Genomic DNA, 19,898 nt, shown 5'->3' with positions numbered 1-19,898 from the left:
AGAAACAGAAACACACAGAGAGAAAAAGAGATGACAAGAAATCCAATGTGAAACTCGAGAGAGACCAGAGGGCTAAGACAAGAAAAGCCTGGGACAGAGAAAAGAGAGCATCATTGGAAGAGAGAGCGAAAGAGGTGCAAAACTTCAGAAACTGGGAGAGAGAAGATAGATAGGGAGATGATGACAAGGAGATAGGAAGAGCTGAGAAGCATAAAAAACGGTATGCTATTTCACCTGTCAACCTACCTGTCACATGGGGGGCTAGGTTCTAACATTAACCCTTCTCACACAGAACTGAACAAGGAACTTTACTCTTCTGTAACGTGAGGATATCCTGTGATTTTGTGAGTTTGACATCCATTTTAATCCAGTTTGCAGCAGCTTAGGGGAGTCAGTTTTGGTTAAACATGTTTTAGCTTTCTAACTACAGTACGTGTATACTGCCATCCATATTTCAGATCTTAATGTAAAATTTTAGATTGATTTCCTCCCAGGCAGCCACTAGTTTGCATGCATGTCAGTACAATTTGGAAATTAACTTGCAGAGACTTGAACCTGCCCGAGTTAGATAATCACAGAGAACATGTTGCTGTACTTGCCTTTAATTTTGAACATGCAACATCTTTGTCACTGTGCACTAAAGTCGAACCAAAGTTCTGAAAACTTTCGTTGGTTTCAGTTTCTTCTGGGAAATGCAGACATCTGAGAGTAAGCTGCCAACCAAATCATAAATGCAAGAAATAGCTGATTTTTTTCTCTCAGATCACAGCTCCGCTGATTGATAATCAGATTAATAATCTCAAGAAGCAAGAAGTCTTTTAAAGTTTATTTTCATGTCATGCTGACATGAGCTGAAAGCAGTGGCTGAAAATCTAAAAAGTGATGCTATACTTCGAAAAGTTATCCTCAGTAGTAATAAAAAGTGTACATGATTTGAAGTTAATGAGCTAAAACATGCAAAACCAAAGTAGTGTGGTCCTTTAAATCACCTACTGTCAGTGATTTAAATCCCATGCTGATAGAAAAGACTGATTTATCCACCCCCAGTAAAAACTGTGAAAAATTCGATTTGGCTGGTGGTTGGTGGCAATTTTTCATCCTGAATCCTGAAAAAAGAAGGGGAAAGGAAAGTTGAGAGTGAATGAGAGGCCAACAAAGAAACACAGTATGATTTGTTGAAAAGTGAAATGTGAAAAGTGCTGATGCTATGGAGAGAAGTTCATTTTATTTTGCACACATGCTAAATAATGTGACACAAACACAATAAAACAAAGAACAATGAATACTGTATCGACTGTATCAGCCATGCACAATATACCATATGCAGAGTGAACACACTTGGGGTACAAAGCATTTCATGATAAAAATCTTCATCACCTTATATGTAGTTCTTTACTGAAGCTGCACTGATAGAAATGAGGAGGAGTAGATGATGGAGATATAGAGTCTAAATTTACTGCATTTGCAGGAGAAAATGCTACAAAATAAAAAGGAGGAAAGAATGAGATTAAGTGGATGAGATTAAGAAAACTAAATTTAAACTGTGTCACTAAGAAGAGAGAGAATATCTCTTCTTAGGCTGCACGATTCCCTAAATTGGCTATTTTAATAATAGAAAGTGTTTACAAATTTTTAACCCATAGCTGGGTTTTAATTGTTTGCATTAAGGCTGATTATGATAGCAGTCGTTATTTTGTGCTATCTGGTGTTATTCACAATGAATGGCAGCTGCTGCACATCTAGTGTTTGCGTCCATATGTTGGAACAGGTGGCAGATAGTTGCCGTAAACTTCATCTCCATTTAGTGTGATATAACTTTAATGAGCTACCTGGACTTGAAAATGAATTGCTTTGTTGTGCGCCTGTATAGTGTCAACAGGAATAAAAAAAAAATATCGAATCAGAACCGATTATTACGTGCTTAACACTTAACAGACCCACAAGCTGTATGTAGTCTTACGAAAAGCAAAAAGCCCCTGCTACTCTGAGTCTGCATGTGTGATCAGGGAGTCACAATCGCCTATAGATGAAACACCATCAGATGCCAGGAGCTGATATTATCCATGTGTCATCTAAATTTGCACATTCAAGTTCTGTAACAGTTTAAACATCTCAAATAGGCCACTCTTTTTGGCTACTTTCTCTAGTGTTAAGTCATTGGCAAAGATTGGGTCACATTTGAGGTACAAGAAACAATTGAGGAAAATCATTTGGATATTGAAAGTGTGAAAATATTCAAGATCTGTGAAAATCTCTACTCAAAAATGGCCTTTATTAAGAAGTTAGTGAAAAGAATGTCATTTATAAATAGACTCATTGCTTTGCTTTTCACACCAACAGTTCTTCAGTTCTTCTTTGGCACATGGCCTAACTTAAAACCAAATTTTATTGAAATTTGTTTTTTGGTATCCTGCTAAATTAATAGACAAACAGGACTGAATACTGCCTGTGAGAGCTGAAATATTTAGATGACAGAGACTCCAGTGAATTGAACAGCAGAGATTTCGTGACACCAAAGCTCAGCACGTGGGAGGAGAATAAAAATAGCTAAATAACAAGGGAAATAAAACCTATTAAATGTGCGTCAAATTACATAACCCTGTTGGAAGTAAAGTGTTTTTGGTAGTGAGAGGAATGGGGTGTGTACAGTATGTTTGATTAAACAGAAGAAGTATGTTGTGTTCCTGGTAGGTAATGTGTTTTCAAGATGATAAAAGACAAGGATGCAGAGAGTAAGAGAAGATGAACATTGCTACCTGAGGAGAATCTGTATCGAGGAGCAGGAGGAATCTGTAGATTTATCTTGCTGCTTTCCAACAACTTTTGCGATGTTTGGATAACTTCTGGCATCTCCAATTAATTGAGTGAGATTTTCATCAGCATTTCCTAAATGGCACTGATTCAATTAATTATACTCTCCCCAGGTGAATATCCACTTGCCCTGATGTGTTTTGCTCGCTTTATATGCTTTCTGAATTCTCCTCACTTCCCTTCCTCAGCCTCAGCTTTTTTGTCTCTATCTTTTCACATATCAACCTTTGATCTCATTTGCTCTACTTATTTCCACCTGTATATCTCTGTCTAGCTTTCTCCTCCTCACAACACTCTGTATTTACAGGAGATGATGAATGAGTTGGAGGTTGTGAAGCACCTATCGAATATTTCACACCTTAAAACTAAAGACCTGCAAAGATTCAAAAGGGGGGGGGGAATGGTGTATTTGGGCTTCATACTAGATGGAATGACTTGAGGATTAGGCAGTTTTATTTAATACCACATTTCAGTACAGCTGAACTCAACTTTAGGTTCAAAGACGTACTGTCAGGTACATGACATGCCTTTGGGAGATCCACAAAGAACCTTTACTGGTTCTCCTGAAATTGAGTCCTCAAGCTCACTGAGATCTTGAGAAATTCAAGCACATATTATCTCCCAATTCTAAGTTTTGCCTTCAAACTCAGTCAAAGGGATACCCTGAGTTTTCCAAAGATCTCATGAATGTAACCACTTTATATCTGAAACTAAGATTCAATTTTATGTGGAGGACATGCATCAGAAATGAAAGCAAATCCAATGTACTGCTCACAAAAATGTTTTGCTTCAAGACAGGGATTTTTTTCTTGCTGTTTTCAGTTTTATGTGAACTAAAAAGGTAATAGGGCTGGAAGAAATCCTTTTGATCCACAACCATTACACATTGGCATTACACAGCAGGTTCATCTAAGAATCCCTCCACAAAGGGTCGTGAAATTTGGCAGTATTTCCACATGTGTCTAACACAGAGGGAGCTTGAAGACATGGATTTGGAAAAAGCCAGAAAAACCCCCCAGCTATTCACAAATAGCAACAAATTGTTATTCCTACAAGTAACTTCTGACCATCTGAAATGTGACGGGATGGGTTTATACATGTCTTCCCATTCAAAACCCTCAAAGCAAAAGGGTTTCAACGTTTCAACCCCAGAAGAGTCTGAACAACCTTTTAAGGAAGGATTCATGGAGGTGCTTCCACAACCCTCCACCAGTTCAGGGTTTTTTTCATTTGAAATAAGAACAGAGAGTTTCATAGTAATATTCTAAGGATAATATGAAACTCTCTGGTCTTATTTCACATGATCCTAGTTGTTCCCATTATCACCAAAAAAGATTGAATGGGTCCATCAGATGTTTGTCTATCATGCAGAAAATGTGTTCCTTTCCTCGAGAACCCTGTAATGGTGGAGGTTTGAAGGCAATCTGCAAGGAGCCCTTTTTGGATTGTTCATTTTATGAGTGTGGGCACCCTCTAAAAAAGTTCCTTAATGCGTACATAATTTTTGGAACAAAACAGCAACAGCAGCTTGTGAATGTGCATCAGAAATGTGATGCAAGTTGTGGAGTAAATAGCATTGTTAGTGCCAAAGTTAGCTGTATCAGAGCCAGAGTTTTCACAGCACCCTGTGTTTTCCTTATAGTTCTTCTTTGTGCATTTTTTGTAGCTCTTGCTCTGGCATCTGGCTCAAGTTGGTGGGCCACTGGGAAATCATGTGTAATCATACCAGTTGGTGTTGAAATAGATTTTTGGAGCTTCTATTTGTTCACACACACAGACACATACACACATACACACATACACACACACACACACACACACACACACACACACACACACGAACACACACCTACGCACATGCAAATAGACAGACAGACAGATGAGTGTACAGCTGTGTGAAGACACAAGGACACACAGGAGTGTACACCCACATTTCATCAAAAACAAAACCAGATTAATTCACTTGTGTGTCTCTTGTTCCTGGTTTGTTTTCGCCTCTCTTTCTTGCACACGCACACACACACACACACACACACACACACACACACACACACACACACACACACACACACACACACACACACACACACACACCACATTTTTAAAAACACACTTACACAGACATGCTGTTAAATGTTTACATGGACTCCCCACATAGCTCACCTCACTCCAGCCTCCTGCTCACACAGTGTGTCTGCACTGTTGTCAGTGTTGTTAGTGCTAGTTTTACCAGTGCTCATAAAATACAACTGGTAATGGCAGACCACACACACACACCCACACACACACAAGCTCTACAGAATACCGGGTTTTTAATTTACTTGCTGTACAATCTTGATTATCTCTTTTGTTTTCAGTGTTCTTTTGCAATCATAAAAGTTTCCTCAATGTGCAAAATGCATGACTGTATTATTTTTAGTTTAGTCTAGTTTCTAATTTTGATTGTTCCTCCCACCTTCCCGGCAGAGATTTGAAATGGGCTTGATTTAGGTAATCCATCACAATGACCATGATGTCTGATTTTATTGTTTTCAAAGCTACATTGTACAGTGCAGATGATTTGAAAAGCTTGTTTTACAAAAAAAATAAGGGTAAAGAAGAACTACTTGTCCAAAATCCACAACACAATGGTGATTTTTGGAAAGAGTTGTTTGTAATATACACATATGTTATATGTAGTAAGTAGGCTAAGCCCTAAATACTGGTGTGGTTATTAAAGTCAGTACAGTAAATAGGTACCTAGAGTAAATGTTTTTCTATTCTTTCCACCAGGCTGTCATGAGTCGTGCTCAGAGTGCCGTGGGCCAAGCCAGCAGGAGTGTGTGTCATGTTCAGACCCAGCTGCCTTGCTCAAAGACGGGGAATGTGTTCCCGACTGTGACGCTGGTTTCTACAGTCAAGAAGGCGTCTGCTACGGTAAAGTTGACACACAGTTGACTGGGAAAAACAGTGTGTGTGTCTTCGATGCTGTTATGGATGTAGCAGGTTTTACTTTTCATTGTTAGGATAATATTAATAAGACGAGCACTCCCACTGTTCCCCTTGACGAAGGCACTGGCTTCATAACTGGAGCTTGTCCTCAAGCCAATCTAAGATCAGGATCAAATGCTAATGACATTAAGGGATTAAAAAGGTTTCAGTTAACCTAGAACCACCACACAATCCTGTAGATCGGTGTCTGTGAGTGTGAATTACTACAAAATCACCTTGGTTTAAGGATAAATAGTGTTTTACTTGAATTGTCTACTTCACCAATTTTCCGTTTCCTAGAATTCCCAGAAAGTGGACATAAACACAATACATTCAGCTCCTTAGAAAACAAAACCTGTATTGTTTCTGCTCTGCATTTGGGTATATTTTCTGCTACTGTGGGTGCAGTAATTGGACTCTCTTCTATGATAGATTCTACCAAGTGATTTGGAACTTTTTATTTCTGTTTACCTGAAAATCTTTTCAGAAAAATTGGAGAAGAAAAAATTGCCAGTAAAGGTCTTACTGAAAATATTTGAGAATATGCCTGCATATTGTCTGCATGTTTGGCCATTATCAACAAATATAGGACAGAGCACCAAACAACAAAGACTTAATTTGAATTATAAAACCTTTTAATTGTCTGAAAATATAGGCTAGATTTTGGAGAAATTTGTAAACATGTAGTGCACAATTCATAAAGCTTCAGTGAAGTCTAAACAAGCAGATACAGAATGTACCATATATCAATCATTGTGAGTTTTCTTTTTTTTTCCTTCTAAATTCAAGGCTATATAAAGTAAAGTTTAAGAGGAAAAAGCTACTTTACTTTATTTTTGCTGTGCAGCTTCACCTCATGAGGAGTGAAAGCTGATAGTTAAACTGACAAATTAAATGTCACAGAATTTGCCGATGCAGTGTACGGTAAACAGGAAACGCCATATGAGACAAAGAGAGGTTTACTGTTAGCGGTAAACTGGCAGTGAAGCTTTGTTTGGGCTTGTTTTTCAATATCCCTGTGGAGCCTCTTGCCAGCATCCACTCCACGTGGTGCCAAAATGATAAGTCAGCAGTAGCCAGAGATAGCAAACAAACAATAAAAACAAAAAAAAACAATAATTAGCAGTTCTCTCTTGCACTAATGAGGATTCAGAAGCTCTCTGAATAAAGAGATCCTGTATGAATATGGATGGTTTCTATTTTAGAGTAAGATGAAGAGAAGCAAGAATAGGCTTCCCTCAGGGCGATGGTGAACTTAGCAGCACTAAGCCCTTTCTTTGGGGAACACTCTTCTTTTCCTCCAGCTCATATAGCAGAGTTAAGAGCACCCAGCAAGGAGCCCTCTTTTAGAAAATGTCAAAACCTGGGGAACTTTATCGAAAAAGGTCAAATCCATTAGAACTTGCCAGTTTGTGCTTTGAGGTCTGGTTTAAAATGTCAACATCTGGTGAGAGCTGAAAGATTTTTAACTTCTCCATTTTTCTCCTCAGGGCTTCCTGAGTTAGATATGATAGGTTTCCTGTTTTGTCCCCTCCAGGAATATTTCCTACTGATTTTAGCCTCTGTTTAGATTGAGGCAAAGATCTGTTTGAGCATGTATGCATGTCAAAGTGTCATGTCAATATGGAACGCCACACACACACACACACACACACACAAATGCACCATAAATTGGGAATTTAGCAATGTTTGCTTTTATGGACACATTTTGACTAGTTTCTGTCCAGACTTTTTCTTTCTTCTCAATTTAAGTTTTCATCACAGTTTAAATTACCACAATTAAACACATACTTGCCAACTACTGAAAAGATTTGTTGGATTAACCTCTATGGTGGGCCTCACCAATTTTCAAAGTGAAATTCAGTATATATCACAGACTCTGGTTAAGAAACTTTATTACTTGAGTATAATACATTCATTTTTAAATTCCGACCAGAAGCCATTAACAATTACAAGCTGTGTTTCACAGCCTGTGATTCGTCCTGTGCCTCCTGTTTCCCTGACAACCCCAAGTGCATGAGCTGTCTGCCGGGGACCGCCTTGCACCATGGGAAATGTATTTCCCAGTGTCCTGTTCAGCATTACCTGGACAACTACAGCAGATGCAGAGGTAGGCTAAATCCTCAACACCTAAGACATAAAAAAAAACAAATCCATGGTTTGAATATTAATATCATTGGACTTTGGCGAAATGGTGCCAAATGTTTGAGAAAATATCAGCAAATTATATCATCTGAAACCATCAGAGTCTCCTGTTGCTGCTTCTATCCTGACATGTTATATACACTACTTTTATTATTGAATTCTTCGTATTTTGGTGGAGATTGTGTCATTTAACTGAAGGTAATGGATGTTTTTTTCATAATAAAATGAAGGAATTTATTTATTTATAAGTCAAAATTCTGGGATTAAAAGCCACTGTCTCTCAAGCAACCTCCTTTCTTCCTCATTAAATAACATTAAGCTTTTGAGGTCCAAAGGCCTACATACGGCAGCTATAATGCCAAACATCTACTTAAAGCATTATAGTGCTCTTCAAGTAAAATGTCATGGCTGTAATGACCATCTTTAAACTGACAGATCTGGTTCAGTTCTTCACTTTTTTTTCCTTTTCTCTTCAGCCTGCCATAGCTCCTGCGCTTCCTGTTGGGGTCCCTCAGTATCTCAGTGTACCTTATGTCCAGGTGGGCTCCTTCTCCACCAAGGCCAGTGTGTGGAGGCCTGTGGGGAGGGACTCTACTCCCAGGACAACAGCTGCCACAGTAAGAGCTTCTATCACTTCTATCTAGGAGTTTTTCAAAATTATAGATGTCTGGAAAAAGTGCTGGAAACATTATTTCCACTCTCAATCTGCCCTTTTGACTGTCCGTCTCTCCTGCTTTTAGATTGTCATCCCTCCTGTCGTTCCTGCGTGGGACCATTGGCCTCAGACTGCCTTCACTGTCTTAAACCAGAGGAAGCCCTTCTGCTGCAGTCCAGTCACCTGCAGCACGGAGTCTGCACAGCTGGATGCCCGGCACACAGCTTCCTGGATTACATGCAGACATGCAGAGGTGAGTATGTAAGGTTTTAGGTTTACATTTCTTCTAGAGGATCAGTGCCGGCACAAGTCAGCTAGTGTGTCTATAGCTAATTACCAGGCCAATTAGCCAATCATCAGTAACTTTGGATTTCAAAACAGATCAGGTAATCACTACCCGATTGTAATTTGTTCAAACCAATTGAAAGCAAGCAAAAATCAATCAGAGCACAAAGAAAAATCCATGACAATGCAAGGAGTATTTTGTTTATTCAAGCAAATAGCTAATCTTGGTGTAAATGGTAATTAGTATAGAAATTATTAACACATTTGTGTTCGATAAAATTGCTTATTGATTTAAGCTCCTCCAATGTAAAGATTTTCACATTTTTTAACTGGCATCAGATAACATTTTAGACTTTGGAAACTCTTCAAAAAATGATGTTGCTGAATTTCAGGTTTGGTCCTGCATTTAAAAAAAAAAAAAAACGATCTAAGATGTCCCATTGCAAAGACACAACAAACACTTGCATCCAAAACAACAGAGTGCACAGAGGTGAATTGTTGAAATGTTTAGTCGTGGCCATCGTAGGTGGTATTTGCACTCCAAGTAAGTACTAAACATACAGTATGTTTCATTTATAGTGCACAGAGTTAGAGCAGCTGTTATAGCAACCTGCAGTATGTTAAAAAACCTTCCTCTCTTGGTAATTTTGCCACAGTACTAAATGTTTGGACAGTAGTTTGGACTTAATTTGGTGCTTGGAAGGTGTCTAGAATAGTGTGTTTTTGTGTGTGTGTGTGTGTGTGTGTGTGTGTGTGTGTGTGTGTGTGTGTGTGTGTGTGTGTGTTTGTGTGTGATGTGTGTGTGTAGACTCTGTGATTGTATTTCTGTTTTGAGAAGGAAGATAGTGTGTGGAGACACCTGATTAGGCTGTTTGTGAGTGTGAAATTGTGCGTGTAATGAGCTAATTTTTAAGGTGGGTTTTAGGTTCGAGGGGATAGTCTGTCAAGTGAGAATAATTATCACCCACCTACCAACACTCACACAAACACGCACCACTGCAACTAACACCTCCTTGCCAAACAGCCAGGGGGTATTTTTTGTGAAGTGTAGCAGGACAACAACGAAGAGGACAAGGAAGATGAAAAGACTGTACTCAGTTTTCTTCACCTCGCTCGTACCTCCGACTGTGTGCTGTGAAAATATATCCATTTACCGCAATCACTGCCCTGCTATCTTCTTACCTCCCAGTTCAGTCTTTGTGCCCACTGACCATACTGCGTTCAGTATTTGGCAGGGGGAAGGGTATTTGTTCTACCTGCTGTCTCTTCCTCAAGCGCAGCCAAGTTATTCGCCAACGCTGGTGTTTTGTTCAGCTCTACTTTCCTCTCAGCTCAATTTTCATCTGCCAGAGCTGCTGTTACCTGAAATGAGCACATACTGCCAAATGGCGTTTTTAAAGCTGTTGGTTACATTAAGGTTGAATTTGGGGTATTTACTTGGCAGAGAGAGACTTTCAAGTTTATCAGTAATAGTGGTTTTGATATCATAAGATGCAAAATATTGAGGTGATACTGATCTCATAGAGGAAGGATTTTGAACCCATTTCTCTTGGTTTTGATAAACCAAGTTTGTCTTAGTTTAATGAAATTTTTCTCCATTTTTTAAGTACTTTTTGTTGAAAAAATGTTGTTTTCAGTCATGCTGTTATGTTTGTATTGTTGTCCTTCATGACATTTGCATAACTGTGTACAACAGGTCCTCCAAACTAAACCATAAAACTAAAAAAGTAGAAAAAATAGCAAAATCTTTAAAAATTACTGATTTCTGATGCGGGCAGGGAAACGTTGTTTCTCAGTGCCTTTCAGAATATAGAAGTTACAATAAAATCCAAGGTTTTTTTTTTTTTCAGGTAACAACTTTCATAACTTGGCTATGAAATTAAGTCCCCAGTTAAAACCAGCAATCCAGTGAGACCATGTCCTAAATTTTGCCCTAAACAATACATTATGTGTTTAATGCCATTTTCTTTTTAGACAGTAAGTAACAGTAACTTTCATAAATTTGATTTCAAAGAATGAGTGCCAGTGGAGATAGTGTAGGAAATGAGTGACGTAGCAGATATGAAGAATTTAAAGACAAGGTAGGCATTCTGGGTAGGTTTGTTGGCATTTTCCACAGTGTTGTAGATAAGTCTTTGCCGTCTGTTTACAGTCACTCGGCAGCTGTGTTTCAAGGTGTGATTACAGTTTAGTGATCACGTCAATTACAGGGTGCCCTGTGGAATGTCTTCTATAGTTTCCGGTTAGCTGATAGTTCCTAGATTCCTAAGGCTCAGAAACATTGTAATTTATTGCTTCTGTTATTAATACTTATTCCCAACGTCCTGTGTTGTTTGCTATTTGAGGAAAGTGAGTGAGTATCATCAAGACTGAAAACTTTCTTAATGGTTTGCTGGCAGTCACAGCAATTGGAGTTTGCAACCTCTTTAGGAGTCACAAAATGATTCTACTTGACACAAAGTAGCTATCATGCTTTTTACCTTTGAATAATGTATATATGCAACCTCTGGGCTCCCTTCTATAATACATAAAGTCAAACAGCCTATATACAGAAAGTGAACTGGCAGCAATTTTATCCCTGCAGCAGGGGATTGTGAGTCTACATCATTTTGATTATAGGGATCTTGAACTTGAAGCCGTTTAGGTTGTAGCATATTTGTCTCCCCACAACAGTTTACTTTTAAGTTCAGAGCGGGCCAGCCACCAGGAAATTTTTGTTTACTTTACCTGAATTGAATAGCCATTAGCAGTATTGGATTCCCTTAATCATCCTGGATGAGACATTTACAAATCGATGAGTAGTAGTTGGATTGGAGTGTCCTCTAACAACCATTTATCTCTGTGATTGCATGGGACCAACACTGAGCCAATGCAGGGGCTAAAATTAGTTTTAGTTCAAGTTTAAGGCTATTGTCATTGAATGGATAATGGTTTGTCACAAGTTTTGCAAAGCAAATATTCCTCATAACAAGATATACAAATTCAAAGGAGCAGAAAATTAAGAAAAGAAGCAGCATGGGCTTTTAATGGACAGTTCATAATAAGTTCAAAAATGATATAAGCAGGAGTATTTGAACATCAGACACCCGGACTCAGGGACCAGGCTAGATCAGAACTGGTGTCTAAGTAGCACTTCTCAGTCTTTACATCATTTAGAGGCTCCCTCGCCAATGTGGTGATTAATGATCTATGGAGCAACTGGATAGCAAAGCCTCTACATCCCACCCCTATGGGTATGCAACTAAGTCTTAATCCCTTTGACACTGCTCCACCATTGGGCATCTTGGTGTGTTTTTCGGGTATCCCAGGTGCTCAAACATGATCACCTGGTTTGTGACCTCTGACTATGAGATCATGTCAGGCCTCAGTGATGTCAGTATAATGATGTTAGGGAACTTGGACTGACCCAGGTCCATATGCAACTGCCCGCCAGTCAGTTCAGTGATTAGGCCTGTTGACATCCAGGACTGTGGTTGGAGCTTCTCATCCACTCTTATTAAAGCAACATGCTTCCTGGGTAGGTAGAAGTGCTTGCTGCTGTTGTTGGCTGATGCAGTGTGCTCTGCCATTGCTTGCTGCACCTTGTCATGACCTCAGCATTAAGAGCCTTCTCTCAAAGAGCTTTGGACAGCTGCTCATTAGTCGCATTGTTGCTTGACCAGAGCAAAGAGGAGCCCGAACCTCAATCTTTCTCTATATGTGGAGGTTGGATCAACTCAGAAGCATGTTGTATACTATACTATAAATACAGTATGTCCACCAGGCGTAAGCCTTAGATCATGCGTTTGGGCATGTGTGTAATCTCACACATTACTGACCCATCAGCCTAATATTTTTTATGAACATTTACAGTATGACTGTATGCTCGAGGACCTCTCATGGATTTGGTGATTCACATTTTTTGAAAAACCTATTTTATTGACCCCTATGTTTTATACCGCCATTTACTGCTGCCTCCTCACTCCTCTTACTTGTGGCCCTTACCGGCTGAATCTCCACTAGGGAAAACGTATGTTGTGTTAGTCTGCATATGGCCTGTCTACTCTGGTTACACCTAATGTAACTTGTATATTGTCTCCCCTTCATTCTACTCTCACACATACATACTGGACACATGGCCTGCTCTGCACTTCCTGTTTCCCACCCACATGCCCCCAGACACAAATCATTTTACAATACTGCAAATTATTCCTGGTCTCAGTCTATAGTGTTAATTGCAACAGTAATTATTCACCTTCTTTAAGCAATTTTGTCCTTTGAAGATAATGTGTTCAAGCTAAAATGGCTGTTAGTCGTTAAAAATCATTTTCCAGTTGCATTGCAAAAAACACTTAAAGTCAATATTTGGGTGGGAGTCTACAGATGTCACGTCATGGTTGGCATATATCTATATTTGTTGTTCTGTGCTCAACTCATATTGGGTATGACTTAAAATATACATGTGGCAGGGGGAATTGGGCCATAAAAACCTCTGGATATGCATTTTCAGTGATGTGACTTGAATTATGTTGCACCACTGTCTAAAAATTAAATATTGAATTTCTGCTCATACTTTAGAAAATAATCTTTGTCTGGTATACAGAAAATTGGATTTGAACTGCTTGTCTCAGCATAGAGTTACATTGTACATCAGCTATTGTGTCTGACGGAACGCCACTTATCTAGTTCTCTTTCACTCTAAGCTTTCTAAATTAGGCTCAACACAGTGAGCTGAGGATCAACTCGATAAATGAGGTGTCATTAAAGCTCTATTCAATGTTAAATGTAAAGCAGTTGCCTCTGTTCTCAGTAACAAAAGTTCCCCTCATTTAAGTGTCAGCAGGTTCAGGTGTACAGCTGGCAACAATGGAGGCTATTGTACAAGTGTATAGGTGTGTGTGTGTGTGTGTGTGTGTGTGTGTGTGTGTGAGAGTGTGTGTGCGTCTGGCAGATACTCAGCCACTACTGTGCTGAAGCGGAGGAGGACGGCATGTAAACATGCACATGGGACTCACAGACACTGTTTACACACACACACACACACACACACACACACACACACACACACACACACACACACACACACACATGCACAGTCATGTACACATTAAGTGGGCCGGAACTGACGAGCTATCGGATGTCTCAGAACAAATTCCAGGCTATAAATCCCTCTCCTCTCCAGTCAGCAGCCCTTCTGTGCACACACAGATAGTTAATGTGTAGGAGGTTTAATGCTGCTTGAAAGACACAGGTTGAGCTGCAGTATGCTACAAGAAGGGGTTAACACAGACACACCTGAACTGTGTTGGATCACCTTTCATGATATCAGAGACATTACAGTTGTTATTTGTTTATAGGGTATAAGGGGAGAGTAAGGCTGACAAGCTAAGTTAATGCATTAATATTACAAATAAAAGTTGTGTGTTTTTGTTTTGTTTTTCAGTTTAGCCTTGTATGCCTAGCTTTTGCCACAATTACAACCGATTCTGCTAAATAGGTCACCTCTTGCTTTATTGTATCATGCTGGTCCCAGCATGACAGATAATAGTGTTGATGAAAGTGTACTGTCATCTTTGTGACTGAATATTTGCTAGTCAGTTTTTATTGCATTTTTTATTGTCTTTAAATCTGCTTTGAACTCAAGCTTTCACAGCAGGGGAGCACCTGAACCTTTTGTAGGCATTCAACACAAAAAGCAATACTCCTATCCATCAGCTCCTCTCAAAAGCCTGGCTTTTTCAGTGTGAGGTCCTTACCAAACATTCTGAATCTGAGTCATATTTGGCCTTTGAATATCAGTTTTCTGGACCCTTTGCCTGAGACCACTTTGGTTTGATGGCCCAACTTGGAGCCTCAAAGCCTGATGATGTTACTACTGAGGTCACTGAGGTCAAAAAATACCTCCAACATGTTAAACTGAATTATTGAGGAACAGAAGCTTACTTTAGTTCTGTCTGGGTCTTAACTTTGGGCTCAAGCTATAGTGATTGGAAGAATGAGACTACAGACAAGCAGAAGAGATGCAGTTTCCTGCAGGGTGGTAGGGTGCCAGTGTGTTTGAAGAGCTAAGCCATTCAGGAGGATCTCTAGATCAATGTATTGCTCCTTTTGCATTCCAAAAAAATGGCCGTGGTAGTTGTGGACCTCAGTAAGGGAACCTCTTCACCTCATAGCCATCTCCTTTTGAGGATTTCCCAGCACAGCTGACTGGATAGGTACCCTGGGTAACCCAGAGGGAGATGTGGGCTGTTCCCTTTTGACCTTCACCAGGATAAGTGGTTTGGTAAAAGGATGGAAACCTGACATCTATAGCAGAAATATGGTCATTAATTCAGCTTTTAGTTTAGATAGCAGTCAAGTCAGAATGGAAACAGAAATTTTTTTTTCTTGATGTATTTGTAACTTAACTACCTAAAAAGTTGTCTATTGCACTGCCATTTTCCTCAAAGTTGTCTCTCATAGAAGTGGATGGGCTTCTAACGTACCATAACACAGCATAATCAATGTGAATGACACTTTAGACTCTTCAGAGGAATGAAATATAACTCTACACTTGTGTTTCTGCTGTGTAGCAGGCAGAACTCTCTGCTGCACTAATGTAACAATCAGCCCTGTACTGTATCAGGAGGATCATTTGTGGAAGGCATCAAGGAGCACTCACACCCCCAAACTAAATCACAACCTCATCGACTGCATACACCTGAAATTATGACCCTATCAGCAGAAAACAAAGTAATGAATCCGATTCTCTGAGCGCGTGCACCAAGATAATGTGTGATGAGAACGCCTGCGCACATGAATTTGGGTATTACAAGAATCAATATGCGCTTTCCGCCTCGCAACAAATTAGATATCCAAGCTGCAATAAAAAAACGAGAGGCTGCCTATCATTCTTATTCTCTCCTCTCATTAATGAAATACATTTGACACAAAGCCTATTTAATATGGCTCTGAGTGTGTGGGCTGTTTTTTTTACTGTTGAAATTAAGGCTTGTGTGAACTGAATGCATGTTTATGTCATACAGATGTGAGAAAGATGAGTCTTCATACATGGACAAACATGTCAGTGGGTGGTGAACACAATCACAGAAGCATATAGTCTTGTCTTCTCATCTCAGCCGACCAATGAATTTGCCATATTCTTGCTGGAGAATAAGGGGATTATGGGTAGGCAGAAGGGAGAAGTTGGGCGATGATGGGACGTCAGATTGATGGTTTCGGCTGACACTCCTGTGACTTTTCAAGGTCCCCGCTCAGACACTGAGGTGTTCCCAAAGGGTAAATGTTTTTATAGGTTGAGACATACGAACACACACACACACACACACACACACACACACACACACACACACACACAAATAAACATTCTGCAGTGTTGGCTCAGGTACAGCACCAGTCTGCTCCTGCCAGTGGATGTCATGCGTACACAAGACAAGTGTACACAAGACCCGGATACAGCTGACAGCCCTCTGAAAGAACCCAGAGAGGAGTGATTATAAACACACACATACTTCAGTGAATATACTGTATACTAAAAAAGTCAGGCAGTTTATAGACAAACACACACACCTGAAGCACCTGGCCGGTTGGTGACAGTCCTTTTGTCTTTCTCACCACCACCATCAGCAGCAGCCGGTCAGTTCGTGGCTCATCTCAGCTACCAGAGCTGATAGCGTTGCTCCGCTATTTGTCTTCACGCTGCCAAAGTAGACATCAAAGGCTGCACAAAAGGCCTGTTTCAGGGCAGCAGGGGTGTGGAGTGAATGGTGTGGGGGCATGTAGGGGAAGGGTAAATAATCCAGGGACATGGAGGTTGTATGCATTTGAAGCCAAGTGTAAAAAATACAACAAGCGCAGGAATGTTGCAGCAGTGACCAAACTCTTCACACATGTTTAATACTGGTTAAATGTGCAACAGTTGATAGATTAAAGCTGCATTAGGGAACACTTATGTTAAACTCAAATGAGGTTACAGAACAGCAGAAACCATATCATATTCTGGTATCAGCTAAGAACACTTTAAAAGGAATCAAAACCCCCAAAAAGAAGATAACCCTCCGATGAATCTTTTTTTTGTCTTTATTTCTAAAATGTTCTGGTTTTCCTGTGCCTTTTATTGATTAATTCCAATTTATTTCCCTTTCATCAAATTAGCGTCATTCATTACTATGCTGTAACTGAACTCAACTATGTTCCTTACTCGGTTTTATTAATTCATTAATTTTTAAACATTGTCCGGCTGCAATTATTTTCCTTTTTTATAGCCTGTTGAATTGTCTCGGTTTGAAATATACAATTGTAAAAAAAGTTTTAAGAGTTTCTAAACATGAGTGTGATGTGTTTAGTTTACTGTTGACACATTTCTGAAAATTTCTGAAAAAATCACATGATTTCAGAGTAGTAAAGTTTCAAGCAGTAAATCCTTGCTGCCACTAGGAGCAAAGTTACGTGGTGTAGCTTTAACCTCCTTACCAGCAACTTCCACATATATATCCTTCAGATATAAATCACACTAAAATGATCTTGGTGGAGGTTTTATGTTTCATTATAGAAACTAAATAGTCCAAACTAAGCAGTAGAACATATTTCAGAAGTCTTTGCTGGCTTGTGGCCCTTTTGGCTCTCTGAGCTGGCACTGACTCTAGTGTTAATGCGTAACTTCTGATTGCTGAAGCTGGCTGCTGGCCTTATCTGAGTGTTACATTACTTCTATCTGGCAGAGCTGACTAAATGCTCTTGAGACTCAGATTCCAAAAATGCCAATAGGGAAGGAACAAGATACAGTAGAATGGCCGCAGGATAACAAAAATAGTGGCGAAAATTGGCTGCAGTTCCAGCCCAGATACATCGGCTGCAACTATTTTTAGGTGTATACCTTTACAGCAATAAGCGCAGTCCTCATTCATTCAGTTTTGATGCATTTATGCTGCATTACTGCTACAGAATTAATAATAACACAAGTACTCAGCTGACTTCTCAAGGCCAATATTTCAGTCTTCTATAATATGCAAATCTGCAAGTGCAACCACTGTATATGTCTGTATTACAATTGACCTATCTTCCAATGCTAACAAAAAGTGAAAAATAATTTGTGTATTTGTCCCACGATTTAGATCCACTCCAAAATTTAAAGGGTTCCTTTTTGGCCCATGCTACACCCTTCTACCAAGTGTCATGAAAATCAGGCCTATTGCTCTCCCATAATCCCACTGATAGACGAACAAATAGCACTGAAAAAAATCCTTGGCAGTGGTAATAATTGGTAGTCGACTCATTTTATTTTATTCTTCTTTGGCAGTAGGAACACAGTGAGGAGGCACATTTGGGGATCGGGCAATGGCTTTATATGTTTTTTGTGGTCAATATGAAAACTGTTCTCCGTGTCCTTTTCAGAGTGTCATCCCTCCTGCTGGCTCTGTACTGGGCCATCTGCGGACAACTGTACGTCCTGTCCCTCCCCAACCAACCTGCATGAGGGCCGCTGTGTCCCCAGCTGCCCGCAAGGCTTCTTCACCCAGGATAACCAATGCCAAGGTGAGAGCACACACACACATTCACACATAATGCATACTGTTGTGAGCTTAAAACCATAACTATAACCTCAAAACTCTCAGTCATTTGAAGAAGTTAGGAGTGGACCAAATATCTTCACTTTCCAAAGATCTCCTCATCTCAAGGTCAGACAGTGGTGCCCACAAAGATAGCAGTGCAAGAGCACACACCCACCAAATGTCACTGTGCATGAAATTTTCAACCTCTATTTTATAGCAAACCTTGATTCTTGGTGTTCATGCCTCTATAATAGGCTGTTTTATGGTTTGGCTATGCAACCGATCCTTTTAACTGTAGAACCTTATACTAGGCAAACAATAACTGTACTTATTGTCAGTCCCTCCAGAAAAACATGATTATGCGATCGCATAACTCAATACATAATCAGCATTTTTTCAAATACGCCGCACAAATTGCAGATTTCCGCACAATATATGGGGGGCTTGCATGATTTCATAATCCCCACATTTTTGTTGCAAAAAAGTCACATATATCTTAGCAGAAAGTTGAAAAATGTTGCGTTTACTACACACAAGAGCAGCCATTTTCCCCTGTTGCCATGGGAACATTATGAAGTGACGTAATTACGTGACGTGAACATCATCGAAAAGTTGCAAACCCCACAATGAAGCCATGATGAAGCCCGCAAATCAGTCTCATATTTTATTTATTCATTTTTACAGAAGTTGAAGCATATTCCTTTTGTAAAGCTACAGAACTTGTTTGACTCATCAATGTTTTGTAAGTTTGAGCCATGTGTTTATTAAGGTCTGAAATAAAACAAGATGAGAACTTAAATATTCCCAGCTTTTTCTATGATGTAGTATGCTTGCTTATCATAGGACGTAATAAGAAATGACTCTTTACATTAAGGTAGTAGCCTAGTGAGAACAGGGTGTTGGGGGAATCACTTTTTTTTCTCTTTTTCATCAAACCGCAGTTTTTGCAAGTTCCCGCAATTTCATTGTATAAAATTGCATAAATATCCCGCATATTCCATCGCATTTTTTAAGAAAACGTGCCGCATAATGAAGGATTTTTGCCCGCAACAATCGCAAAAAAACTCTTTTTCCAATTTTTCTGGAAGGACTGTATTGTCATTAATGGTGCCACTAAACCAATAAGACAATGATCAAGATGATTGTTATGCTCACACCAGTAGGATTGTTAGCTCTGGTGTTTTCCCAAATTAAAAAACACTGCTTTTGTGGACTTGGGGTGCCTTAAGCTACTCGTGCCTCGTTCACCCTTAATCAGGAATAAACCACAGAGGCTGTAAAGCATTGCAATTATTGGCCCACCTTCTTCGAGCCATAGAAACTTTATTCCACAGTGTGAGCAAGAAAATATGTCCAAAATGTTCTTCCCTCTCTGACAGGTGCACATGTGGTTAACACCAATAAGGCACTTTTGCTGGAAGGAACACAGGAACAAAATGGCCATAGAGAGTCTAATATAACCAAAAAAAGAATTGGCAAAAAGTTGTGATTAATGAAGAGTT

General features: G+C 39.6%; 1 protein-coding gene across 2 annotated transcripts in view; it reads left to right on the top strand.

Moving 5' to 3' along the window:
- fras1 (Fraser extracellular matrix complex subunit 1) overlaps window positions 1-19,898 on the top strand; it is a 229,714-nt gene that overhangs the window by 112,201 nt on the left and 97,615 nt on the right. For both annotated transcript variants that reach the window (XM_051422880.1, XM_051422879.1), the window contains exons 14-18: window positions 5,584-5,727; window positions 7,751-7,891; window positions 8,403-8,543; window positions 8,667-8,834; window positions 18,239-18,379. In XM_051422880.1, the coding sequence (XP_051278840.1) occupies window positions 5,584-5,727; window positions 7,751-7,891; window positions 8,403-8,543; window positions 8,667-8,834; window positions 18,239-18,379 (735 nt within the window). The remainder of the gene's footprint in view (window positions 1-5,583; window positions 5,728-7,750; window positions 7,892-8,402; window positions 8,544-8,666; window positions 8,835-18,238; window positions 18,380-19,898) is intronic.

This window comes from Dicentrarchus labrax, unplaced genomic scaffold (genome assembly GCF_905237075.1).
Source record: "Dicentrarchus labrax unplaced genomic scaffold, dlabrax2021, whole genome shotgun sequence".
Lineage (NCBI taxonomy): Eukaryota > Metazoa > Chordata > Actinopteri > Moronidae > Dicentrarchus > Dicentrarchus labrax.
The sequence above is the reverse complement of the archived record's forward strand: the minus strand, read 5'-3'. Positions and strand labels throughout refer to the sequence as shown.